Raw genomic sequence first — 27,753 nt, forward strand, 5'->3', positions numbered from 1 at the left:
TGTGCAGAGCAGAAGACAGCTGGTGTCCTGTTTGGATAATAAATGCAACAAATTGATGTGGCACAATCTGGATTGTGTCTAATTTCCACCTGCCGCGAGGGCAGGCAGCATCTGCCACCTTTGCAGTTAGCATATTTGTTTTGGGTAAACAGCATTTGTTTGTCAGCGTGACACAGTCACCAGATGGAGCTGCACCCTATAGCATCACAGGAATTTGGTTTAAGGTTTTGAAAAAAATGCACATTTTATTTGACACCTCCATTATTAGTATTTATCGGTAATCTGGCGATAGCATCTTTCCTTTAGAAATGTGACCTTAAAAACCTCAAGTCCCACACATCATCAATCACTTGTCATCAAATCCCACTTGTCATCTGGAGGAAAATGCATAAATTATCAAATATTTGGCTCCAAGGCTCTGTGTCTGAAGTTATGCCACACATGAGAGAACACAGAGAAGAAAATGGGGATAGAACTCACAGCATCCTGCACCGTGGTTGTGGGCTACTCCTGCTTGGATGACAGGAAAATCTCTCACTAGCTGAAGATTTCCTGTGATGTTAACTAAGCCATTCTCTTCCAGACAGTAGAATTCAGTAAGAGGAGAATCCAGAAGCATGTTATTGGCCTTATTTTAAAAGGAAAGACATGCATAAAGAGCATAAAGGGATGGAAAAGGCCTTGTCAACAGTTTATGGTGCAGCACAGATCCTCAGTTCTCTCCTGTCATTCTTGTTCTTCATGATTTATACTCCCAAAAAGATCTCATTCTGCAGTTAAGGGGCAAAGGACTGCCTAGTATTTAGATTAAGGTACCTCCTGGCATAGAAGGATAAAAACCGTGCCAGGGATTACATACATGAGGATTTAGTTGTGCGCTGGGTACTTTGGGTATTGCATTTTGGCAGAGAGGTATTTGCTAGGGAAAATTTGTTATAGCAAATGAACATATGTTGTATGTAGGCAGTTAATGAAACGTGGGAGTGTTCGCACTATAAGGGGAGGTTGTGTCTGTGGAAATATTTATTCCTGCCCAAGGGCGTTTGCAATATAGTGCCTGAAGTCTGCATGAAGTCAGTCAAACCCTAAAACAACAGTTATCCTCTGGTCGCATTGCAAAGGCTGCTGCAGGTCAAGGGCAGGGGGAAGTCAACTTCTGAATGGCAGCTTCAACACAAATCCCAGAGAAAATACAGGGAGATGTGGGCAATAACACAAGATGCCCATTGTGAACAGGAGAAACTGATACAGATTTTTTGTTTCAGCATTTATCAACTGTTTTCTGAAGGAAGTCCAGCCTATATGGTCATGTTGTCTGCCCATCTGTTCCTTTCTTTATATCTCTAGAACTCACAGACCAATTTCAACCAACAATAAGCAAGATGATGTAGATAGTGATAATTACTATCCCTAAAGTTTGATGAAGAGAGTGCCAGATGAAGGAAAGAAATTTCCTTCACCAAGTTGGGTTGCCCAGGGAATTGGTGGAGTCTTTGCCCCTGGGGATGCTTGAGGAAAGGTTGGACCTGGTGCTTAGGGACATGGTTTAGTGGATGACATGGGCAGTAAAGTGATGGTTGGACCAGATGATCTTGGAGGTCTTTTCCAACCTTAATGATTCTATGAAAAAGAGGAAGGTCCCAGCCCTGTTACACCTCATGTAGCAGCAGTCAGCTGGCTACTAGGTATGCGTGTACTGTTGCCCCTGCAGCTGTACACACACCTCCACAGAACGGAAGTTTCAAAAAAAAAAAAGCTCTGCTAGATTACTTATTGAAGAAAAATTGTTTCTATGAATCGTACTGAATTTCAGAATTGTGACTGACAAAAACCTGCAGAAAGCGACTTTGACAAAAAATCCAAAAAAAAAAAACAAAACATCAGTCCCCATATCATTTTATTTTTAAATGACAATTTTAATCCCAACGTGGTACTTTTGGGCTTCCCACCCCACAGCCACCTTCAGCCCTGACACCGGAACGGCGGGCTGAGGGGCACTCAGCGCGCACGCGCCGGCGGCCATTTTGGGGGGAGGGGGGCGCGGGCTGAGGGGAGGGCTGCGGCGCGTGCGCAGTGCGCATGCGCGAGGCCCGCCCGCCGTCGGTTCGGGGCGGCTGAGGGGAGGCGGCGGAGGCAGGGCGGCCATGAGCGGGTTCGGGGCTGCGGCGCCGCTTGCGGCCTCCTCGGCCGCTGCCGGGGCCCGGAGCGGGAGCAGCGACAGCCTGGAGAAGATCGACATGTCCCTGGGTGAGCCGCGGGGCCGTGGGGTTGAGCTAAAGGGGGTGCGGAGCGAGCCAACGGCTGTGGGGGGGGGAGGGGGAGGCGCCGTTATCGGTTGGGGGCGAGCACGGAGGCCTGAGGGGGGTTCCTGGGGTGGGAGGGGGGTGTCCGGGGCACGGCCCGCACCTGCTGCCCTTTCCCTGTCCTGCCTCCATTCCCCTGCCCTCCCAGCCTGTTAGGAAGGAGCAGGGCCGCGTCAGGCCTGCTGCCCCTCAGGTAGGGCCCGCAACCTGCCACCCTCTCTATTTGTACGTTTCCAAACTAATTCTGTTCTGATCATCGCCGCTGAGCCTGCTTGGTAGTTGGCGGAACGCTTGGTGGATGCTTGGAGTACGTCTTCCAGTCAGGGTTTGTTCAGAAAAACCCCAGCAGCAAAATAACCTGGTGGTGTGGCTCCGAGACTGCTCCGTTGTGCTGCCAAAGTATGGTGGATCGGTACCGTCAGGAGGTTCCCTTCAAACACTGAAATCATGGCTTGAATGCAATGGTAGACTTGGCTTCTGTGGATCACCTTAAAATACGAAGATATATACATTATTTCTCTTTCTAGAGGATCCAGTGGAGTTCTTTGTTCTGGTGATGACTCGTGAAATGATGTGGAGAGTTTTTCTGAATGTCAAGTCCCACTACAGCATTCCAATAAATCTGTTTTTATTTATAGACTAGCATACTGAGTCTTTGTTTCCAAGGTTACTAAGAATAAGGTCACTGATTCTCAGCGACTAGCTTACTTTCGTAAAGCCAAATATTTTCTTATTTGGCCAAATTAGCTTTTGAATTCGCCACTGCTGCATGTTCTGGGCATTGCCCAGTAACAAATGGTGAAGAACTGTTGTGGTGACACGGTGACGTTATGTTAAAGAATCTGTAGAGGGTGGGTGTGTCCCTTAGCTTGTTTAATTTCAGGGGAAACTTGCATGAGAACAGTTTTGTCACCGCCTACTGTCCCTAAGCCATAGTTTTATGGCCTGCTGTAAAGGAAGATAAGCTTCAGTCCCACATCTGTCATGGTAACAAAAAATTGTCATGATGCTAAACCAGGAAATCGTAGGATCTAGAACTTAGTGTTGAGTACTTTCTCTTGTACTAATAAAGATTAAACCTGTTTTTATTGCTAGTGTGTGCAACTCATCTGAGGCTGAGCTTCCAGTTTGATAATATCCATAAATTATTCTGCTGTTCCAGGTGTAGTTTTGATCTCTAATTGCAGACAAGGTAGGGAGAACACATTCCTTAGTTAAGACGACCTGAAGCTTAATGTCCTAGGTAACCTTCGTTTCCCCAAATAAAAGAATTGCTGAAACTTTAGTCCTTTTGTTTCAAAAACTTGCAAGCCTGTGTGCATTAACAGCTGGTTGTCTTGCAAAAATGGGATCTAAGATGGAGCAGATGAACTGTGAAAGAAGGATCCAAGTTCTCTGAACATGGTAGTTTGCATCGCAGGTACCAGGGGGGAGGTACCCATTATAGAGAAGTACCCAGAGTCATAGAATCAGTCAGGTTGGAAAAACCCTCTTAAGATCATCTAGTCCAACCTTTAACCATGCACTGACAAGTCCAGCGCTAAACCATGCTGCCTAGTTCTACATCTACATGTTTCTTGAAGAGCTCCAGGTCAGCTCTTCAAGGCCCTGGAGGTCCAAGGTTGGGAAGCTTTCTCTTTTGCTCAGCACCTGTTTATCGCTGATATAAGCTTGAGCAATGCTTCCAGTTGAGTACTGCAGTTGTCAGTGATATTTTCAGCTATTTTTGAGCTAGATACCGTTCTGAAGTGGCTTTGGTTTCCTTTGTCATACAGAAAGGTTTGTTCAGGAATCCTTCCTATAGGGACGAGTTCTTTGGTAAAGAAGCTTCTATAGCATTCGAAACCTGAGTGACCTGTATCAGCAGTCCTTTACCTATTTTTTTTTCCAGATATTCATTCATTTTTGCAGCAAAGTAGGCTGATTTTTCTCTTCACTATCAGTAGGATACAAAGCATTTGCGAACAAAATTTTATGATTTTTTTTTCTAGTTGCTGTTTTCTCTTTTCTACCCCATCTAAGTCCATTTGAACTTGGTTAAATACAGCAACCCTGCTCCCTTCTCTCCCTGACTCAGAAGGGAATGTCTGTATTCGTGGAATCTTTCTGGAATATGACGTTTGTGTCAGTTGTGCTCCCACGACTGAGATGCAATAAAGTATAATTTGACATCTTCTTTTATGGTGTTTTTGTAGACAAGCTAAGAGTCAAGTAAAGACATACCACAGCTGTTACTTTACGCTTATCTCCTGAGCCAGCTCCCTGATCAGTGGATGAAATCAGGCTGGTGTGACACGGTTTGCTATTGACAGACCTGTTTGCTTTTCATGAATTTATCAGTTTATAATCTTACACGTATTCTTAAACCCAGTAATAATTTGTTCAATGTTGTTCTCTACGACAATAGATAAGGTGATTGCTTTGGATTGCAGGTGCTTGGGGAGAGAAGTCTTGCTTGCTTTTTCCTGTTGTCTGAACCTCAGTGAACTTATAAAGATAACTGATAGACCGAGTTCCTTTGTATGATTTCGTTGAGTAACATTGGGTGAAAGAGTAAAGGCTTGAACTGACATTTTTTCTATAGCCTGGAAGGTGTGAGAGTGCGATGGGATTACCTTTTCTTCAATGGTCTACAAAAACTAACAGATCATTTGTTTGGAAACTTAATGATCTTTCAAGTATCTTGGATATTCTGAATGTGTGCAACAGCTGCTTTATATTATATTTATATTATATTATCAAATGAGGACTGTAAGACTAATTGGGACTTAACTTGTATGTGCTGGTTTCTCAAGATTAACTGGTCTGTTTCACTTAACTCTAAGCAGCTATGGTTTCTCTTCTTTAGAACTAGAATATGTCTGCAATATGTCAAATCTTTTTTTTTTTTTTTTTTTTTTTTCCTCTTCTTACAGATGATATAATTAAGCTGAACAAGAAAGAAGAGAGAAAGCAATATTCCCCCAAAATGAAAAGAGGGCTTCATCAGAATCGAACTCGGCAGTTCAGGACACCAGGCTCCAAGTGGGGAATCCAACAACAGAAGGGTGGGTGTATCAAATATGATGTGGACTGTGATATTTTTTGAGCTGAAATGTAAGCTCCTGAAAAAGCATGGATTGACACAGTCAATACGTGTGTTTTTCAAGTAGTAGTATACAATTTTGATTATAGTTCAGGTTTTTGTGATTCGTTTACGTTTGGGATTGTTTCTGCTTTAGTATTAAAACAGCATTGAGATGTCCAGCCAGCAGGGAGCTTAGGTATTTAATGGACTCTCTTGATACAAGGAAGGATTGGCTTTCTTTCCGATTCTTTTTCATTTTCTTTCAGTTTTGGAAATTGTGTTAATACTTGGTCTCACAGAGGTGGATAGAGAGTGTTCGTGCCAAAACTCATACATTAGGAAATGCGCAGGCCTTGCCAAACTTTGGAGCTTTGTGAAAAAGAGCCAATAGATTTATATATGCTAGGTAGAATTCTCCTAGTAGGCTTCCCAAAAATAGCTGTTACTGCAGTCTGTAACGCTGCCTCTGGGACATCCAGATGGATAGTGCAGGGTGTCTGAGTTGGCTTTTCTTGTTAAGACTTTGGGTTGCAAAGGAAGTACCATGGCAGCCTTCTTCAGTCTGTGCTTTTACAGTGGAGTACAGCAGTTGGGGGAAAAAAATCACGTAGGCAGGAACTGAAGAGGGGAAAAGTGCTCAGTAACACCTTTACTGCAGATTTCCTGAGTAGCTGTCAGATTTTTCAATAAGTAGGAGTCATTTTTAGATGATTGCCAGGTATTAGTCTGGTACGTGAAGAGCACCTGCTAGAAATAAAAACTTTTTGCTTATGTTTAATTTTGAAAAGTACCTCTTTAGCACTGGTTGATACTGTCCATACAGAACACTTACCACCTGAGCTAGCTGTTTAGTATACACAGTTTCTTGTTGAGTAGCATTTGTTTAAAACAAATGCACATCTGTCTGATGTATTCACAGTAAGTAATCTCATGTTTTCATTGTCACTGCTTAATATTTGTTGTAGCAGTAGTTTGTATTCTTTTGGAGATCAATGAAATGTCACGTAACTCAGAGTTGTTTTGCTTTTCAGACAGGCCAACATAACAGTGTTAATTAATTTGTGCATCTTTGGTAAATTGTTGAGAGTACGGGAGAATGTTTTATGTCAGTCAGATGAAGTGTGAGACTATTTGTGGAGGTGAGAGAGTAATTGAAGTGGTAGATTATCAAGTGTAGGCTTTTATTTACAACCACAGTTCTCCAGTGCAGTTGTTCGTGACCTGAAGGGCACAAAAGAAGCAAGTATTACAATTTAGAATTTCAGGAAGAACTAGAGCTTCAAATATAAAATCCATAATACGTTCAACTCTTGGAACTTTCCTCCCTTGTCTGCCCTTGTTCTAGGGGGAAAAAAAAAGGCAAACTTTTTTTTTTTCTAGAATCGGTAGCTTCATCATTTGTTGAAACATTGTGAATAGCTTTAACTGCTCCATTCTAGACAGGTCCATGCGTTTCCATACATTTCCTCCCATTGAAGCACCCCTCATCTATATTGTTTCTGAGCAGAAGGTATCATTAAATAGTTCCTCTGAGGGTCTTAATTATTACTTACTTATGACCAGTAGATTTACTGCTACTCCAGTGCCATTGAAGTTATTCTGATAAGTGGCAAATCCTCTCTTGTTTGTGGACAGCTACAGAAACCACAAATGATCAGCATTCAATTCCCTCTGGTTTTAGATGTTGCTGCCAAACTCTCTGAAAGGAAGCAAGGAACTCGAGCTGGGACTTTCTCAGCTTTTGTGGGGAGAAGCAGAGAGAAGATCATTGTCCATTTGAATAAAAGTTGTCCTTGGTGATACACAATGCAACTGCACAAAACCCTGGGATGCCTGAGCTGACTTCGAAGTTGTCATTTCATTGAGCAGAGCTTGGTCCAGAGAGCTTGTGAGGTCCCTTCCAGCCTAAATAACTCAGTTTTTCAGCTTTTCTTTTAATGGGGAAGAGCATTTGTTAACTGTCTACACAGTGTGGTTACACAGCAGTCTCTCAACAGCAGATTTATCCAAGCTGGATTCTGATCCACAGCTTGCCTCGTGATCCTGTCTCATGAGGAAGCACAGATCTGTCATCAGTGCTGCGAAGTCACATATGTCAGGACTAGATGTGCCTGTTTCTGCAGAGCTGACTTCTCAGTCTTAAATTTATCTTGCAGTCTGAGGTTCTAGAGGGGATCCTAACTTGGGGATAAAACCGAGGTGTGGCGCGTTCACATAATGTGAAACTAAATGGCTCCAGACAGGGTTAACCAAACCCTTGTAACCGGAGACTTGAGATGTTTATACTACAGACCTTAGACTTGCAAGCCTTTTATATCCAAAGACAGCTGTCATTTCTCAGTCTTGTGTAGACTGCAGAATGCAGGCTTCTAATTGAAAACACTTTAAATGTGATGTAATTCATACACTGTTTAATATGGTTTTGTGGGCCAGTTGCTATACTCTTTTTCTTCTTAAGTTATGTCTTGGGAACCACTGATGTACATAATAAGCTTTGAAGTTGCTTTTCTTTTTTTTTTTTTTTCTTTCTTTTTGTTTTCTTTATTAAGTTGGTAATTTAAAGTCTGCTGAATTGCTGGGGACCTGAATTATTTGGTTTGATTTTGTGTTACTCAGCACTTGATGAAGGTCCATTTTGGTGTATTTGGTAGGAGTCCTTCTGGCATAGGAAACTAAATTGTCCCTGCAGACGTGTCAAATAACAAGTTTTCAACATTAATTAATTCATTGAAGGAAAGCAAAATTGTCATCTGTATGAGGTGATTATTGTTGTGCTAACTGTAGAGCCAGACTTAATAAAATAACCGAATGACCAAACTGTCTTCAAGCGTAGCGATATTTTCTGCTCTAGGGGTAGAAGTGTGCAGCCAAATAAACCTGTGTTGCTTGCATAGCATCTTAACACAACAAACTTTGTGCTTCAGTAAGAATTGTTGAACTCTTCAATTATTTTTTATTTTGCAGGTTATGGTAAAAATCGTTTGGGACACAGAAAGAAGATAGCAGGGAAGAAGCGTTCTTACGGAGTTAAAACTGGCTTGGCAGCCAAGAAAGCAATGGGTTCACGCAAAGGAATTAGTCCTCTGAACAGACAGCCGCTTAGTGAGAAGGTAATTAATGCAGTTCCAGTGGTTCATGTAATTGTCTGCATTAGGTGTAACTCTGACTTTGCTAAAAGAACTCATTAGAAATGGAACACAGTGGCTTCAGACTAGTGCTACTGAAATATATTCCAGTATGCTGGTTCTACAGCATGCAGACATCTGGTACAACCTCTTATGAAATTGCAGGTGTGTTGGCTGAGTGTTTTTTTGTTTTGAGAGAGGGATGGACAGTGACTAGGTTTGAAAGGTTTTGAATACTTAGCAAGCCGTGAAGATTGAAGCGCAGAAGTCCATTCTGTGAGAATATGTGAGCATTTTATTTTTACAAGAAAAGCTCACTTACTAGGATTTCTTGTCATCTATGTTGCTTTGCTACAAACCAGTGGTACAACACGCATACAGGTGTTAAACATGGGCCTATCACAAAAATGAAGTTTTGCAAAATACCTCTGTCAGCAGCCTCCCTCTTCTGCGTTCCTCCAGTGCATTCCTGCCTGCTCCATCTATTCTGGTGTTGTAGAACAGGGATTGCTTTTAGATTTGTGAAGAAGAGTAATTTTAAAGGTGTGTGGAGGAGGTATTGTCAGTTATATATAGGGAGGTAAAATAATCAAGTAACTGCTAAGCTCTACTTTTTTTGGCCTGGTAATGAGGGTAACATATGATTCATAACAGCATAGATGGTATTTCTCAAATTATAGTGAGCTGTGAAAGGTGGGCAAAGCAAAATGTGCTTTGTGTGCAGCTTGTAAACAAACAAAAATTGAAGGAAAAATTTCCAGGAAAACTAACAAAGCTTGAAACAGCAGAAGTGTATACAGTTACAACGCACAGGAGAGAAATGCAGATGTTTTTAAATGACAATTCTAATATATACCTGTTTCAGTTTAACAACTAATTCATTAAATACTTCCCTTTTTAGAGATAGGAAAGGACTCAGTAATTATATTCAGGTTATAACTATATTGTTCCTAATTCAATTTAGTGTGTGTTTGTATGTACACATCGTACATATGTATTGCATTTATTTATTTTCTCCTTTTTAAGAATGCACAGCGGAATTACCCAGTTTTGAAAAAGAAAACAAATTTGCAGAGACAATCTGATATGCAGAGAAAACAAATCCCAGTCCTCAGGAGGCCTGCTCCACTAAACAGAAGGTAAAATGCCATGTCTGCTTTCTGAGCTCTTCTTGATAACTTTCCATAATGAGTCTTGTTTCTGACAGAACTGGGTCCAAAGGCAAATGGTAGGTACTGGCAGTTGTAGTACTATCAAGACTGTCATGTGTATGAAGTTCAGTAGATCTGAAGCTGAACATGGTCTTGAACAAAGGCAGGTACTTATTACTGTGTAGAACACTTGGGAGGTACCTGCATTTGTGAGCATCTGGTATTCTGCCTTCATTTAAATCATAGGCAGCCTACATGAAAATGGCCAACATGGATTTCCATAGATTCAAAGTGACAACTGTGGTTTAGTGAATTTTCTAAATCAAATGTCTTTGTGGAAGCTGGTGCCATCTTCCGTTTCTTGGAAGGTATTGCATATTTTATTTATGCCGGAATTGATCTGTATCAGTTACAAACTGCAGCTGAACTGGTCTCTGTGATGGAAATTTTCACTGTGTGACTCTTGTAGAAACTGTAAACGCAGCTTGTTTACAGTTACCAATACTGCTCTTTGTTTTTATCTAATATAAAGTGCTGGAGGGTATTACAGTAAAGAAGAAGCAGAATTATTAACCTGTGACATGGGAGTCCTAATGCTAGGTGCTGCACTTGGGTCATAAAAGCCCCATGCAGCAGTATAGGCTTTGAAGAGTGTGGCTGGAAAGTTGCCTGGCAAGAAAGGAATTGGGGGTGCTGGCCAATATATGAATATGAGCTGGCAATATGTCCGGGTGGTCAAGGTGCCCAGTGGCATCCTGGCCTGCACCAGAAATAGGGTGGCTAGCAGGACTATGAAAGTGATTGTCCCTCTGTACCCAACACCACACTTCAAGTACTGTGTTTGGTTTTGGGCCCATCACTACAAGAAAAGCATTGAGTTGCTCAGGTGTGTGCAGAGAAGAGCAACAAAGCTGGTGAAGGGATGAGAAAACAAGACATGAGGAGAGCAGCTGAGGGAACCGGGGCTGTTTAGTGTGGAGAAAAGAAGGCTGAGAGGAGATGTTATCACTCTCTGTAACTACCTGAAAGGAGGTTGCAGCAAGGAGGGTGTCAGTCTCTTTTCTCAGGTGACAAGTGATAGGACATGAGGTGACAGGATCAAGTTCTGCCAGCGGAAGTTTAGACTGGCTGTCAGGAAGTGTTTTGTCACAGGAAGGGTGGTGAGGTATTGAAACAGGCTGCTCAAGAAGGTGGTGAAGTCACCATCCCTGGAAGTATTTAAGAGATGTGTGGATGTGGCACTTAGGGACATGGTTGACCAGTGGATTTGTAGTGTTAGTTGGATAGTTGGACTTGATGATCTCAGAGGTCTCTTCAAACCTAAACAATTCTATGGATCTATAATTTCTAGTCCTAGAGATTTCTCCATTTTTAAATAACATGTTTTTTTTCCTCGTAGGTGAGAAGCTTATTGCGACTGAAATGTTCCGCCTCAAAGAGGCAGCTTCGCAGATGTCTTTAGTGGGCAATTGGGCAATTTCCTGACCTTCATAGTGGTCTCTTTCAAATGTTATCTTTGGAGCCTTTCACTATGTTTTCTAAATATTACAGGAATAACATGCCGTCTGCTTTTACCAGAATTGGAAACAAACTAAATCAACAGAAAGACACTCGTCAAGCAACTTTCTTGTTTCGAAGAGGCTTGAAGGTAATAAACATTGCTGAAAACAAAGTAGTGCCACAGAGTTTGAGATAACTCAAAATGTTGAAATTTAATTAATTGCTTTTGATCATCAGATCTAAGTAGAAACTTCAAGGAGACTGAAAAATAGGCACACGTTCTTCTGGAGACATATACTTGTTCCCTTCAGTTACTGTAACCCATTGAGTCTTGCTTCCTATTTCAGTGTAGCTGGACTGTTCTGAAGGGCATGGAACTTGTCTGAGTATTTGGGGATAGTTTTAAGCCATTAGTTCTTCCTCTCACAAGTAAATGTTAGAAAGCAATGCACAGCTTTCAGCAGCTGCCTTCAGGTAAATGATAGAGCAGTAACATGTTTCAGAATCTGAATATGTTCATCTTATTTGTATTCAAAGAGGGGTTTTTTTTTAGTTATTTTGAATAAGATCAAGAAAATAGAAAGTGGATATGCAATGAATGGTGTTCTTGGTTTTCATTTATGCCTTTATTCTACATCTGCTGTTGTTTTAACTGTAGGTAGTTACCATCTTCCATCCATACGAATTACAGAACTACAGCTGTAGCTTTTATTGCTGGCCTGGTAACACTTTGGTGCATGTTGGTAGTGTTTGCAGAAGTTCTCAAAGATGTTTCCATCTCTTTATTGGTTAAGTTACCTTATTGGCCATGTTTCAAATGTTTTAGGTTATTAGAGTAATTTTCTTCCAGTGCCTTACAAGGTTAGTAGGATAGTTAGTTATATGTCCCTCTGAAAGTAGAGCTCAGTTTGTGCATCATGTATAAACTGCTTTAAACTTCTGTTTTTGAACTGCTGTATTTCCAGCTGCTACAATGGGAGTTGTGAAACATTTTGCAAATCCAGTGTCTGTATTGATGTGCTTTCAGGTGCAGGCCCAAGTGCAGACAACAGATGATCTTGATAACCAGACAGTAAAGAGAACTCGTCAGTAAGTGTTTCACTTGGAAAACTTGAGTATAGCTTCTTGTTTGTACTGCTGTTCTCCGTTTAATTCTGGCTTCTGCTCCTAGCTATGGTAATAGAATGCTTTTTTTGTTCCCCTGTAGGCATCTCAACTGAGTGACAGCAATCCTCCCCCTATTTTCCGCAGTTGTTTTCTAAATTATTTCGTAATTTAACTAGGAGGAGTTTGTTTGCAGTAAGATGCTTGCAGGAATGAGGGGGAAGGTGGTAGCTTCAGAGGAACAGACTAGTCTGTCATGAATACTGCATAGATGAGAAGAAAAACTGAAATGTCAGTGCTCTCCCAAGCTCGTGATGCAATTTCTATTTTATTTGATATAAATATAGAGCCTATGAAGGAGTTTGGAAATATGCAAGGCAGGCCACAAGATGGACAACCTCCACTCTTACTCTTCATATTCATCTTTTATCATTCTCAGCCTGGTAGGCTCTTTGCAGTTTTGTTGTTGGTAACAAAGCAGGCTGAGAAAATTTGGCTGCATGTGGTCTTTGTATTGGCCTACATTCTGAAAACTTGCATGTTCCTTATTAGCCTGAGTTCTGGACGCACATTTGAAGATATTCTGACTAAAATTTCAGCAATATTTTTGTGATTTCTGTGTTTTCAAACTAGATGGCGAACTTCTACCACAAGTGGAGGGATTTTGACTGTGTCCATCGACAACCCAGGAGCAATCCTAGCCCCAATGTGAGTTCGAGCAATAGTTGTGAAATGTTAACATAAATGAAATCGCTGTTCCCGAGCCATTTAGCAAGTTCCTTTTGGACAGTCTTTCATGTGACTTCACGTGACAGCTTTTTCGGAAGACTTCCAAATCTGTCCTGTTTTTGAATATTTCTGCGTTGTGTGTTAGTAACACCACAGCTGAGTTTACCGAAACATCTCCTCATTAGGAGCTTGATCTGCTGTGTAGAGTCGAAGGGTGGTGGGCTGGTAGATCTTCACCTTATCTGCCTGTTCTAGATCAGACTGTTAAGGCTGTTTTCCTCCCTGATCTGAATGAAAATTAATTTAGCATCTAGTTGATGAGTGATGGTAGTAGTTTCTGCCTGATCAGCAATGACACTGCTAGAATTTTCCTTAAAGAAAGCATTGCTGTATTTGTCTTTATAAAATTGAAGGCACTGTTGATTCGTGAGGTGTTTTATTTTAAAAATCAACTGAGTTGCTTTTTCCATTATTAATATTTTATCTGCAGGGAAAACTATACCAGTTTTTATTTTATGTATTTACAAGAATAATTAACCGTGAATAATGGAGTTGTCAGTAAAAAAAAATAAAAAAAAAATTGCTTCCTTTTGGGACACTTGCTGTCTAATAACAGTAAGAAATCCTAAATTTTCATAGTTCTGCTTCACTTTAACCTCCTTGAATTTGAGCCCTTCAGCTACTCAGCTGGCCTAATCAAATGGCATGATGAAAAATTAATATTTCTATCAGCAGTAAGGCTTCATTGCATAAAACATGTATTCACAGTGTCCTGTCTGATGTTCTTCTTTCACAGTTCCCAGAAATTACGATTAACTCGCACTCCTGTGCCCCCATTTCTGATGAAGAGGGACCAATCTGAAGAGAAGAAGATTCCCAAAGGGGTTCCATTGCAGTTTGATATTAATAGTGTTGGAAAACAGGTAAATATAGTTTAATTTCTTGACTGTAGAAGTAGCTTCAGATAAGACAGATAAAATCTGGTGAGCCAGGCACTTTTCTCCTAGATTCGCTAGTGAAAAATGAGGGAACTAGTGACAACTTCATTTCCACTTCTTGTTCTTCCACTAACTTGCTGTGTAACTCCAAGCAAGTGCCTGAACTCACTGTTCCTGTTCCTCTAGTTTACATCTTGAATACCCATGTGCTTTAAATAGGATTTAAAATGCTGAATGTTTCTAAAAGCTTTCTGGTGTTCCTGCTGTGCTTGAATCAGCAAGCGTGCGTAATTCAGGAACAAGCGTCATTTGGTGATGTAACCTGATTTAATAGGGCAACTTTTGCTATGCACCTAGCCTTAAAAAAAAAAAAAAAAAAAAAAAAGGTGGGGTGAGAAAATCAGATGTGATCAGTGTGATGACACAAACACTTGAATGATTAATATTTTTCCAAAGTTTAATGAAGATGAGTGATTGGATGCAGAAATCTTAGTGCTGCCATTGATGAAATTCTTACAGGCTGACAGATGCCGGAGAATTTGACCACAAGATGAGGCTGTTCTTGTAATCAGCTCCTTGCTGCCATCTGCAGCGTACTGCATAGGGTCAGGGCATTGGTCTGGATTTGTTCCTTCAATGAAAAAGCAGTATGTCAAAAATAGTCTGCTAGTATATTGGAAAAATTACTTGAACTTTTGGCCTAGAATCCAGTCTGCAGCCTCAACTGGATGAACTGGAAAACAAACTGCATTATAGTGGTTCAACAGCTGTAGTTGTTGAAGTTACATAGAATCTGTATGGGGAAATAGGTGTAGTAAAAGTTCCCTTTTCAGTCTGTCTGTCCTCAGTTTAACTTCTTTACAGTTTTCTGAGTAGGTTGTCAGTCCTGACATTGTGTACCATGTATTCTTAATAAATTGCAAGAAGTAGCTCTTGATTTTTAAACGGTGGAGGAAAGGACTAAACCAAGTCAAACCTTTTTTTTGTTTTAGGAATTCGAGTTAGGAAGTCAAGTAATGAAACTAAAGGAGGAAAAAATATTCTTGTATTCATTACTTTGACTAAATTAACCTAACATCTTTTAAGTTTATGAAATTATTTTATTTTTCAGACAGGGATGACACTGAACGAACGTTTTGGGATCCTGAAGGAGCAAAGAACAGCGCTGTCTCAGAACAAAGGAAGCCGTTTTGTAACAGTGGGCTAACCTGTCGAATGGACTTGAGTGCTGATCCCACCTACTTAGGAAAGTGAGATAAAAGTGGGCAGAAGAATATGGCGTACGTCCCTGAAATTCTCCAGACTTCTTGCTAAGATGGTGGCACTGTTTTTATTACTTTTACTTTGAGCAGTAAAAGACATTTTGCCCTGAGAGGGGGAAAACTGGGAAACTGATCTACTGGAGTAGCACCATCACCTGGTTGGAAAAGATTCTGTTGCCCAGCTGTTAACAAACACCAATTTTGGTTCATCTTGCAACCAATATTTAAACATGAAGTTAAAAGGTTTTTCTTTCTGTTTAGAAGTACTCGGTATCTGTTCTTCAACCCCCTGCTATAGTAAAGATTGTGTCAGTGTATCATTACAAATCCCACTTTAGGATGTTAGGGACTGCCTATGAACTTTCCTCTGGACTGCAGTTTGGCACAGAGCCTCAGTCCGTGAATACTTTAGTAGTGATGTAGCAACATTTTTCATGGGAGCATTGGTTGTACTTCTTTGTGCTTTTAAAGTTCTTTTTTTTTTTCCTTTCTTGAAGACTAAATGTTTTGCATTCTCTATTTCACAAATAAAGATGTTAGCTGAGACCCGTAACATGTAATTGGGATGGAGACTATTCTACTCTTATCCTTAAAAGTGGTCCAGGCCATATTGGAGGAGTACTGCGCAGGCAGTACGAGAGTAACTTATATTACAAATATCTCAAGTTCATCAGCATCCTCTGCAAATGGAGTTTACACATCTCCCATTTTTCTTAAACTTTTGCTTACTATTTCTTTTTGTAAGTTTTTCTTTTCTCAAACTTAATGCAATAACTTCAAATTTTTGGATAATTTCATAGAAATAAATGTAACAGTTCACAAGAAAGTCAGTGGCATGGTAGAGTTCCTTGCATTCCCAGACACAGGATTTTCATCTTGCAAACCTTGACCCAGAGGGTTTTCTGTGGCTCATACAAATGGCCAGAGGCATGCAATCTAACGGCACTTGCTTGTATATACCAAAGAGAGGTAAAATGTGAAGTTGATTGAAATTTGTCAGGCGTCTTGAAATTGGCCAAAACTGGGGAATGTCAATGGAAGAAAGCCCTCAGTCTACCAGCATGCGTAAGGCATTGAGCAGGAGCATGTAGTCGCTTGCTGCAGGCATAGCTTTGTGTATCCGAATCTGCAGGATGGTAAGGACTGGGGCATTCTCAATATTAATTTATGATTCCTAAAAGTGAGGCACCTGTTCAGGAATAACATACAGTTAAAGCTGCTTCCAGCCCAGGAATTGATGAGTTTAACCCTGTTGTGTAGCGATGGAGTTTAGGTACAGCCACGTAAAAGGATGGTTGGTTGCTGCATCCACAATTGCTCATGGTGTTTGAAGTGGTTTTACTTCGTTTTATTTTTCTTGAAGAGTTTACATTGGATTTCTTACAGAACTGGTTTCCTTGCATTTTTATCTCAAATTCCAAGTTAACTGGCGTTTACTGGGGACTTCAATGTTTGAAGAGCATTGACTGTAGAAGGGCTTTCATTCATACAGCAATTTTAAAGTCCGAATGCATCCCTGATGCTATATAGAACTGAAACCCTTATTTTTAATGTTGACAAATATACCTTAGCAGAAATGAACTAAGCAAAATGGTGTTAAGGTGTTTTTTCTTAATTACTAGTAGGATTTTTTTGACAAATGAAAGATGTCCCACTGTTAGAATTTGAGTAAATAATGTGGCGTCAGTCATTCTGTTTCAGTGTATACATTTTCCATGTGCCAGGATGCAACAAAAAAAACTCTTTTGCATCAACATAGATGCAAAACATTGATGCAATGCATCAAAAAAAAAAAAAAGCTAGTTTGTATTTAATGAGAAGATGCTTTACACTGTACCTTTTGGTATTTTTTGGAGAAGTTATTACATTTGATCTATTCTGAAGCTGTTAATTTTTTTTTAAATAAAAAGTTACAGGTTTCATGCTGTCTTGTCCCTGTTATAACACTTGGGCAGTAATACGTTGGTTATATCAGAAAATGCATATATTTAAGGGGTTGTTAATGACTAAATCACTATTAAATGTTCTGAAGAATGTAACAAAAAAATAGTTGAAGAAGGCTTGCGTTTGTTGCCTGTGTTGGGAAAAGTAAGCACCTTTTGCAGTGGTGCTGTACAAGTTAATGTATATTGGTGTGACTAGCTGCCGATATCACAATCGGACAGGTGATATCACGATGTAACAGGGGTTTGCACTGCTGACGGGAGCTCTGCACCCTCACCCTCGCCTCACAGGATCAGCGCCAACACCCTGATAAACCTCTGCAGCCGCGGTTTTGAGGAAGTGTGCTTGTCAGAGGGATGAGTATAAGCCATGGAAGGGGTTCAGGATGAACATAGTGCCCGCGTGTCTATGTGACGAGGCGCTGGGCACGGTAACTGCCCCGACCCCTGCCTTTGTTCAGGGCGGTGTCAGGGCGGGCCCCGCCATGGCCCTCACAGGCAGGGAGGGGATGAAGGAGGAGGGGGGGGGGGAGCTTGGCGCATGCGCACTCCCCTCCCTCTCTGTCATGGCCGGCGCATGGGTCCCGTCCGCCCGGCCGGGGGGCGCCCCGCGCATGCGCAGTGCGGCACGAAGCCGGAGCGGCGGCAGCGGCGGCGGTGGGGAAATGGCGGCCGCGGGGCTGGCGGCGCCGGAGGGCGGCTCGGCGGGGATGCCGCTGGGCACCGCGGTGGCGACGGCGGCGGCGGCGGTGGCGGTGTGTCCTTCTCCTCCGGCGGGCCCCGGCTCGTGGAGCCGTTCCTTGGACCGAGCTCTGGAAGAAGCGGCGGCCAGCGGCACGCTCAGCTTGAGCGGCAGGAAGCTCCGCGACTACCCGCGGGCCAGCGCCGCCAACCACGACCTCAGCGACACCACACGGGCCGGTGAGGGACCGGGGCGGGCACCGGCACCGGGACGGGGCAGCCCCTGACACAGCCCTGCCCGGGGATCTGAAGGGCTTGAGGCTCGGCTCTCCCGTTGGGAGCTGCCTCAGGGGGTGCCCGGAGGGGTGGGGACCCCCCCCACGCTCTCCCCGTTTAATTTTCTCCCCTCAGGAGCACTCAGAGAGGGGCTTCCCCGCTCCCCGTCTCTGTCCTGAGGCGATGCTGGGCGTGCTGCTCCTCTCGGGCTGCTGCTCCCTCCCCGCCCTGCCTCTGCCCCTCTGCAGAGCTCCTGGGCTGCTCCGCTGGGCCTCGCCTCCGTGTCCCCAGCGGGGAGGGGTTCCCCTGCTCAGAAACTGAGTTTTAAAAAGAGTTTTAGGGGGTTTGTCGCAGCGCCTGCTGCTCGCCTCTGGGGTTTTAGCAGGGCAGGAGCTCGTTCGTTCGGTGTGTGTGTCTGTGAGCATCGCTGAGTATCGCTGTGTGTGCATACACACCCCCAGCATCCTTCCCTATCAACATTTTGCTCTGTTGACAGAGGAAAAACCACTTTGCAAGCTGGCTGGTGTGTATAAGCTGCAGGCAGGTGTTTCTCGTGCTCTTACGCTGCTGTTATTATCGCTTCTGACAGCCATGAGCAAGGTGTGAAAGGCGCTCTGAGCGGAATCGTGTCCTCTTCCCCTTCTTTCTGCATGGAGAAAAAACATTAAGGCTTTAAAAATTATTTTGCAAGGTAGAGTGTTCAATAAGCCTGTGTTTTCTCCTCTGCTCCCTAAATATGTTCCCAGGAGACTAAAAATGTATATTTATCCTGTGAGCACCTCAATTGTAAGGAAGAACGCGTGTAAACACCTGTGGCATATGTTAACATGGCTCCTTATTAATTGGAGAGATAAAAAACAAGGAGGGTTTGTATAGGATGTAGTAGTTTTCTTAATGCATTATATACAGAAAACTTAGCTTACGTTTATTTTAACTGTCTGGTTGTGTAACTGAGGTTGCAGTGGTTTTGGGAGGCATCAGCAGGCTGTTTGGTTTCAGCTTAGTTTACTTACGCAGTCATCTAGATTTTGTCATGCTTTGTGTTTATAACTTTGTCAGTTGCGTTGCCCTGCTTTTGTTTGAAGATACTAGCTTAAAAATAAACTCCCAACATGGCTTTTTGGAAATTACCATCTGTATTAGCGAGTGTCTTGATGCCCTGCCAGTGAAGTATTTCAAAATGGAGCCTTCTTTAAAATTGCCCAACTTGGTGCTCTGTCACAGAATGTCCTATTCGTGCAAAAATCTCTCACTAATACGAAAAAAATCCGAGACAAATGTGGTTTGTCTGGCTTAAACGCATCTATAAGCTGAAAGTGCTCCTTGTTAGGGTGTAATTTTTTTGTTTGAAGGATTTTTGCACAAGTGCAGTAGCACAGTGAACGCGTAGTGGGCTAATCTGTGGGTAAATGCGACGTAAGCATTTATGGGAGATTTGGGCTTTTTGTTTATAACGCTATTCATTTACTGTACTCTTAAACAATTTGTGGGAATTCTGGTTTCCACCGAGGTTCCCATCTATTGTGATGCCCATTCGCATTGTAGTTGTTCAAGAAGCATTAAATTCTAATAAGCGGTAGTGCATACCATACACTGCTGTGTGTTTATCATCACAATGAACCTTAGAAAAAGCCAGGGCTGTTCTGAACTTGTACGAAGCAAAGCTTATAGAGTGAAGGGGGGAGCATTTGCTTTTAAAGTCTCAGTTCTGAAGGCTGCTGTGAATAACTCCATCTCGTGCCTTTTTTTAGTGTAACGTGGTGTAAGGCTAGCAGTGGGGAAAAATCCGTGCGAGTGCTTTTGCCCCCAATACTCAGCTACAAATTTAATGCACTTCCTTCTCCGTGTTGATATCTTTCCCGTGAAGCTTCCAATTATATGGTAGCAGCCACAAATCGTAATGTGCAATTGTGTATGAAGTGTTATAAACACTTAAAATAGCCTCCTTGCGTGCTGTGCTACAAGGACTCGAAGCACGTCAGATGGAGCATGCATGTGTGGAGTTTCCCCAAAACCATTGGAATTACTCCCAAACTGTAAAAGTGAAGATGAAAGAACATATATGCAAATCTTACTCCATTTTATGTGCCAGAATAGACACTTCTCTAGTGTGAATCACGTTATACTGGTATAGCTCATTCCAATTCTTCTAGTAATAAAAATAATTGCACGTCACTGTTACTGCATCCATCTTAAAGTGGTGGGAGTTAATCACATCCCTCATTAACGTAACTATGCTGCTAGCAAACTGGCAGCTAGCGTAGCCTTAAGCCTTAGCAGAATCAGTGGCCTTACCTGGAAGGTGCTAACACAAATGAACCACCAGAGCAGGTCAGCAGGAGGAACAAGGTGCTAGAGATCAGGTGCTGGATCAGGTTAGTTGGGTGCTCGGTGCAGGTTTTAAGGTTGGTGATGCACAAGGGCAGAATATCTAAATCAGCTAAAAATATATATATATTTTGAAGTATTAAATGAATGTAAAGAGCACATCTCTTTGGATCTTTCCTGGCTTCAGAGCTGACAGTTCTCCTAACCCTAGTGCTCAAGCTCCAGTAGCTGCTTTTTGCATACTCGTTTCCTAATTCTAGTTATTAACTAGGTAAATAAGCAGTGGTTTCACATTAGTGAAAATTGCAGAAGCATTTACTAGACCAAATTCCAATTTATGTAATCTTATTTAAGCTTATTTTGCTCCACTTGTACCTGCTTTCAGATAGCTCTGGACTGTGTTGAGATCATTACATCCCCCTCTCACCCCACCCCATTACAGTTGTCTTGCCTGTTTTGTTTCCACTACGGTGTTCCTATACAGAGATACCATTTTCAGGTGAGCTGGAGCCCTCTGATAAGACCTAAGTTGCATGTGGCACCCACTTCTCATCACCTGACCCCAGTGATATAGTAATTAATATAATATTTCTGTTAAGCATCAGTGGGAAAATTAGGTTTCTCATTAATTGTTTGCCTCAATCACAAAATGTCAGTGGAAATATCAGAGCCCCGGCTGCCTCCAGATGCTGGAGACCCACGGAAAGCATCTGAAACCAAGATCGGTGCCCAAGGTTGTTTTCAGACCTGAGTAGGTAACTTACGAAGGCATTGAAGTAATAACGAGTTCGTGGTTGGTTTGCACTTTGACTGGAATTAAGATCACATAAGGAGCAGGGAAGACCAAGGGCAAGGCAGCCAGCTGGTCTTCGTGCTCATCCTTACAGCCTGGAATTATAGGAAGTGACTCAAGCTTGCAAAACTTATTGATGATGAAGAATGAGCAAACTTCTTCGTCACCAAAGCAAGGATGTGCTTCTCTTTTTCTTCCACGCTCCTTCACTGTTACCTATCTCCGTTTAATTTGGGTTGAATTATAATCCATTTGTTCGTTCCACTCTCCTTTTCAACAAGGGAATAGGAAAAGGATGGGCCATCCGAGTTAAATAAGAAAGGAAATGTAGTTGCATTTCGCCAGTCCTAATGTAGACTCTGATGTCATTATTTGACAGCTTTCCCAGTGGCCTAAAGCATACATAGAGCAGAGAAATGATTTGTCAAACCCGCCGTGACAGCTGTAATTACCTAAACCACTCAGCCTCCATTTTTAAAGGCGAAAATGGGAATCTGTGGCTTTTTGCAATATAAAAAATGGCTGTTGTATGGAAATTGACTGGTACGATAACTATGTGCTGAGCACTCTATCTTGTTTCTGGAATATATTAATAGAGAACAAGGGCTCTGAAAAGGGGAAAAAAAAAAAAAAAAAAAAAGGTTATCTGCTGCTGCATTGTGAAAGACTTTGCCAGTAAGGTATCGCTGTAGTTTTCTTCTTAGCAGCTCTCCACAGAAACAATGAAGGCTGAGCATAGTGTCAATGCAACTTCTGTATGCTAAATGCTTGCGTGCTTTTAGATGGATTACAGTGACTACGAGCGTTCTCCAGTACGAGGCCTCATTGGTATTTTTAACTTCTGCCAGAAATTTAGTTGATGAAATGTAAAACAGCGTGAGAAGTACAGCATGGCTCGTATAGCAGCGTCCATAACTCCCAAACATGGATCCTTATAGCCACAACAGCAAAGTCCAAACCATGCTGAAATTAAACAATTGTTTGAATAAAACTCTGGGTTACTGTAGGAATGTAATTTCATTATGGTCTTTAAGATGCCTTGGAGGGGGACGGGATGGTTCTCCATTCAAGCAGCAGGGGTTTTGTCACAAGAGCGTACAGTGTTGGCTGCTTATCCCTAAAGTTGCCGCATTAAAACTCAAAACTTAGCATTTCATTAGGGTAGTTCAGACTCATGCTGAGATGTGTATACCTGCCTCCACCCTTACCAAATCCCAAATGAAAATATGCTCCCCAGAATTGCCAGAAGTAGGGAAAGAGGGAGGGAAGGTGACGCTCTGTCCCCAAACTTAGTGGCTTAGCAAACAAAGGCTCTTTAGTTTTAGACAGTAATCTAGCTTGTTGCATCCAGTTGGGTTTTTCAGCCTTAGCTTCAAGCTGTGCCAGTCCCTTTCTAACTTGACTCTTGCTCCTTCTCGTTTCCTTCCTGCTGTTAGAAGGTCTGCACCACGCGTGTGTTCTGTGCATGACTCCTGGCACTTCCTAATCAGGGCTCGTGGCGTTATCTGAGCGAGGTGCTTTGGGAAACTGAGGTCAGTTCTCTTGTTTTTTTGTTACCTTCTAAATATGGGGAGAAGCTGACTCTGGTAGTTTATGGGCTTTGCTGAAGGTGTTGGGGTGGGTTTTGATGGAGAGCTGAGGCTCGCAGCAGTGTTCAGAGCCTCTTGGCACGCAGGCAGTCCTTTTGCTTCATGTTTTATAGCAGCCGGGAAAGTGGAGTCTGAGCTTGTATTTTTTAAGCCTTGTTGCAATAAAACTAATACATGGCATTTGGAGTTCCTTTATTTTAGTGAGTTGACCTTAAAAAAAAAAAAAAAAAAAAAAGGCACTCACAGTCAGACTTTTACTACCAGTAAACCCTCCTAAGTGGTGCTCAGGATTGCATGTGTTTCTGGTTACTTCTCGAGTCGTCCTCCACCTCCCTGCCTCCTTCACAGTCAGATTTTATTGTAAGGACTCAGTGTTAGTTGGTTTTGGATATAACTGTAGCTACATGGAGAGGAGAACGGAGACGGACTGATAGGTGAATACATCAACTCCTCCAATCTCCTGAAGGACAGATTTGAGTTTAGGAAACAGGTGAATGAATGTTTTAGTTTCTCTTGCGGTGTCCTCCAGCCTTCTTCTGTGGCTTACCTGTGTTAAGTGCTCCCTGAAGTCAGGTGAAAGTACGCAGCCTAAAGTCATCCAGGCTCTCTGCTGATGCCAAAAGGGGAAGCTCTGCCTTCAGCTCCTGCTGCACAGTCAACACCAGTGCTCCCAGTGCCTTCCAGCAAGCTTGGTTTGTACCTACCAGGCTGAAAGCTGAGCCAGCAGCTCCTTGGCAGTTGGATCAAGCCCTCGGACAGCTCGCTGTGCCTTCCCATGTGGGGGTACCAGCAGACCCAAGGGTGGAAAGACTACATGGGGTGAGGAGAAATAGAGGGCCTGGTTTGGCTGACGTGTAAACTGGTATCAACTCTGAATCACACCTTAATTTGATTTTGAAACCCTTTACCGCTGACCTATTGCAGATTTGCTAAGTATTTTTTGTAAAACAGCGAGCCTCTGAGTCGGTGGGCCTGGGAATTTCTTCGTTTCCAGCACGGCTTACAGAGCTGGGTTGCATTTGGTGAAACTTCGTTGCTGACAGGTTTGGATCTCCTGCTTTCATCTGGCTAAACACATCGTTCTCTGCAAGTAATTTTAAACGGATGGTTTGCGTTTAGCTGGAGACTGCAGCAGACATCATTAGCTTCTCTAGTGGAAGAACCAGCAGTAAAGAGTTAGCTACAACAAATGCTGCAAATTACACAGCCTGTGTTAAAAACGACATGACGTGGTTGAGAAGGCTGCAACTCAAGGGTTTATGCTCCATTCAAGGGTTCTTCTGCCTTTAATAATTAATCAGGCTTGGAGCGCATGGTTTCCGAGGTTGGCCAAGCAGCCCAGATGAATAGCAGTTGTGTATTTAGCTGAAGTCACGGGCTGAGCAGTGTGCTTTTTTCTTTTATCTGCTGATAGCCCCCTCCCAACAGTGAAGGGGGGAAAAACCCATTCATGTTAGAAGTGTCTTGGAGGTTAGACTGTTCGGTGTATTAAAGGAGTTCAAGTATTTCTTTAGTTCTCTGGATTATACATATTTAAAGAGGACTCTGATCTTTTTTTATAGGATTGTTTTGCATAAACTAGCACTTTATATATATGCAAGAAGAGGGCCTTATTTTTCACTTTGAAGTCCCCCAAAGAGTTCCTATAGTCCTATATTTCAGCATCACTTATGATTGCACACTACAAACCACTGCTGTTAATGACAGAGCACAGAAGTCTCTGTAGAGGAGAGCCTTTGTTCTTACCCGGCTGGTCATGTTATTGATTTGAAAGTGAAAATATTTGCAGTCCTGGTCTTCTCTGAATGTAGCCGAAGCACTCCAAAATGAGGACATGCCTAAAAAATCCCACTTTCCATGCAGCCCAGGTGTTGACTCCATGGTTTTTAACCATGCTCTACTCTGCACAGAGGCCAGTGGGATCAGTGAGCATCTATTCTTTTTTTTTCTTTTTTTTTTTTTCCTCCTATTGTGCAACCAACCATGTGAATTTCATTCTCTTTATTCTGCATACTGTTGAATGTAGCTGTGAATCCCAGACTGTGTTACTGTTGCCTTGGGCTTTGGTTAGTGCTCCCTACTGTTGAAAAGGCTTCAAACACCATTTTCCATGGGATCTCTGAAATGAAGCAAGGTCGTGGTACTGCATTTTACAGATACAAATCTTGGAATTACACAGAGCCTGAAAGCATTCCCTGATTTGGGGTACCAGGTTCAAAGCACTTCGTGCCTGGAGGTTTTAGGCAACCCAGACATTGCAGGTTTTTTATATATACTTTTAAAAACGCAGTTCTTAACTTCCAATGCCTCGGTGACTCTTCGGTAGTACTGGAAATCAAGCCCAACATCTAAAACAATGGAAATGTGCGATTGAAGACCTTGGAAAAATACATTAGAAGATTTGCTTAGTGCTATGAAGGAAATACGTGGCAGTGACAGGATGCAATCCATTTTCCCAAAGCAGCCTTCCTCCACTTTGGGGTAAGCCTTCCCTTTTTCTTCCTGTAGTTCTCTGCTTTGTTCCTGATGGCTTTTCAACAACAGGCTCTTGCAGAAGGCCTTTGCTATGATCAGCCCTCGTTCTTCAGTAAGCTTATCTTGTCTGAAGAGATCTGCTTGAACAGAAAAATCTCAAAGAGGAACGAAAAGTGGCGTGTGGTTATAATCAAAGACCTGTGGGCAGTAGCAATGCACAGGAAGTGAGAAATTAGTTCCGTGGGCATCTTTGATTACGGACTGTTCCGTCTGCTTGAGTTTCCAGTCTTACCTAAGAGTTCAATTTTTTTTTTTTTGAAAAAATGAAGTCTTGGTGCCTCTTCCAGGTTATGTTTTGGTGCCGAATCCTGGGTAGAGGCTGGATATCTAGATGCAGTCAGACGGAATCACGCTGGCATCCGCATGACTCGTGAGCACTGTCCAAACGTCTGTTGCGTCTCTTTCCTGAGCCAGTTGGGCTGCTGCGGGTTGTCCTTCCCTGGGGGCAATTTTGGGCAGTGCTCGGCCTCTGTGCTGTGCTGGTGTTTGGGAGCGGAGGAGTAGGGGCACGTGCAGAGCTTGGGATCTGTGCCTGGTACCGGAGGGAACAGCTCGGGCAGGGTGGGCTCCTCCGTGCAGTCGTGTCGGGTGTCCCCAGCACCGTGGTGTTGTCTCTGTTTTCTCTTCTGTCCCCCTTTTGGCTCATCTGCTTCAGCCCAGTTCCCACCTCCCAGCTCCATTCTTCTCCAAGCTGTTACTGCAGAAAAAGAGGAATAATCTACATCTTAGCATTTAGTAGAAAATTTCTTTTAAATCCAAGGAGACCATTAATTTTAGGGTGCTGATGAGACAAGTCGTAATTTAAGCCTGCTTAATTCACTCTTACCGTTATTTATGGCCGTGTATATTACCTCTCGGTTCAGTCATAGCCAAAGGCTTCTGTCAGCTGCTGTCGTAGGCGCTGTTCCCCAGGAGTAAAGGAGTCATTGAGCACAATAATAGCCGCACAATTACGTGCTTGTCACTGCGTTGACTCCGAGCTCGGCTATGGAATAAATGTTTTTGTAGAGGGCCACGACTGAATGTGGTTATGGGCCATAAAAGATCTGCTACTTCCTTTTATTCTGCTGGCCTGCTAAGGGGCAGGTGGATTTTTGCTTAGTAGGGGAAAAAATTATCTTTGGGACTCATCTGTGCTAAAGCAGCAGACCGATCCTTTGAGCTATAAATGTGTTGCAAAGTGTTCGAGTATTGCATGTTTTATGGCTCTGTGCAAATCGTATCACGTCGTTTAGCGATGTCTCCTGTCAGAAGATTGTTGTAATTGCCATGAAAAGTTATACGGTGCCCGGGAAAGCCTAGAAGCTTTTCATCATCTTTGCAGGTGATTAAATGCTGGCTTTTCATTCTGAGCACGCAGATGGTTGTGATCGCAGTGAATAAATCTGAGAAGTAAGTATGAATAAAAAGTCTGGTACCAACTGCATTTATCCTGGGTCTGAAACTAGGAGGGTCGCAAATCTTGATTACGCTCTTTTTGTTATGTGGTACAAGAATCTCATCCAGTTCATAGAATTTCATCTAGACCAAAGTACTAAACTACTAATAAAGGGAATGTTATAAACAGCTTTTCTTGCCAGAAATCTTTATTCCTTATGAAATTCCCTATGAAATGTACTACATGTATTTTCCTGGAGTTTAACTTCTCCTGTGCCGCGGCATTCTGCTCCAATTGCATCTAGGGAAGGGCGTCGTGTTTGCTGCCATCGGTTAATTAATAAGCAGGGAGCACTCTGAGGAGGAAGGGCACAAAGCAAATGGCTCTAATCTGCCCGTATCCCTTCAGCGTGATGCAGTTCTTTTCAAGTCTTGACCGTATTGAATATCCAGTAGATGGAAATGCAGGGACTTTTTTTAGAAGCATGCAAAGCGTCCTTTACGAGCTGTTTGGGCAGGTTCTGGTGGAAGTTGAATGAGGCATTGTCTGCCCTGTTTTGGGGGAGGGATTTCCTTTTTCTAATGAATGACTACAACACATGTCTCTGGAGCTTTCTCAGTAGTAGTAATGAGAAATGTATCAGATACCTGACAATTGCTCAGGACCTTGGGGATTACGAAGGCAAATAAACACAAAAGCCTGACCAGAATTGTGAGTCCTTCTCTTTGCTCCTGCGTGGCACTGATACGAGGCAGAGAAGCTCTGTCTGTATGATGGCACGGCTACCTAACCCCTCACACTTCGAGATACACTTTATACATGTATGTTTCTCCACTGAGGACGCTTTGGTCTACTTTTAAATCATATTAGAAGAAAATGTGTTCATATGTCAAAGAAGCAATGCGTCTTATTTTTGGCTGTTCTGTTTCAATTCTGTTTCTGACCTTACAGAAATCCTTCCACCACCGCTTCTCCAACCTCTTTGCATCTTGCTTTTTCTGTGCTGCTTGTGTGGTACGTGCTGCTTCCTCCCTGGGATGCCTGTGTGTGT

At 42.6% G+C, this 27,753-nt stretch overlaps 2 protein-coding genes across 12 annotated transcripts in view; both read left to right on the forward strand.

The window, feature by feature from the left end:
* The first annotated feature begins 2,106 nt into the window (after positions 1-2,106).
* Positions 2,107-17,099, forward strand: FYTTD1 (forty-two-three domain containing 1). Of its 2 annotated transcripts, none has more exons than XM_082767469.1 (9): positions 2,107-2,247; positions 5,219-5,350; positions 8,335-8,480; positions 9,522-9,634; positions 11,198-11,294; positions 12,174-12,235; positions 12,884-12,958; positions 13,776-13,902; positions 15,029-17,099. In XM_082767469.1, exons 1-9 carry the CDS (start codon positions 2,145-2,147, stop codon positions 15,122-15,124), a joined length of 951 nt encoding a protein of 316 aa, XP_082623595.1. In that variant the 5' UTR covers positions 2,107-2,144; the 3' UTR covers positions 15,125-17,099. The 2 variants fall into 2 exon arrangements, with proteins under 2 accessions (XP_082623595.1, XP_082623596.1); XM_082767470.1 differs by having other exon boundaries at positions 11,225-11,294.
* A 669-nt stretch (positions 17,100-17,768) lies between these two features.
* Positions 17,769-27,753, forward strand: part of LRCH3 (leucine rich repeats and calponin homology domain containing 3) — a 64,378-nt gene continuing 54,393 nt past the window's right edge. For all 10 annotated transcript variants that reach the window (XM_082767743.1, XM_082767741.1, XM_082767740.1 and 7 more), the window contains exon 1: positions 17,769-18,043. In XM_082767743.1, coding sequence (XP_082623869.1) covers positions 17,788-18,043 — 256 coding nt within the window. In that variant the 5' untranslated portion in view covers positions 17,769-17,787. The remainder of the gene's footprint in view (positions 18,044-27,753) is intronic.

The sequence above is a fragment of the Aythya marila genome (genome assembly GCF_965140915.1).
Source record: "Aythya marila genome assembly, chromosome: 9".
Taxonomy (NCBI): Eukaryota; Metazoa; Chordata; class Aves; order Anseriformes; family Anatidae; genus Aythya; species Aythya marila.

What these genes read in the sequence shown, in the direction of transcription:
- FYTTD1 (XM_082767469.1), top strand. Translation starts at nt 2,145, where the DNA reads ATGAGCGGGTTCGGGGCTGCGGCGCCGCTTGCGGCCTCCTCGGCCGCT. An exon ending in ACAGTAAAGAGAACTCGTCA is followed by an intron (nt 12,236 to 12,883) that starts GTAAGTGTTTCA and finishes TTTTCAAACTAG; the next exon opens with ATGGCGAACTTCTACCACAA. An exon ending in GGAGCAATCCTAGCCCCAAT is followed by an intron (nt 12,959 to 13,775) that starts GTGAGTTCGAGC and finishes CTTCTTTCACAG; the next exon opens with TTCCCAGAAATTACGATTAA.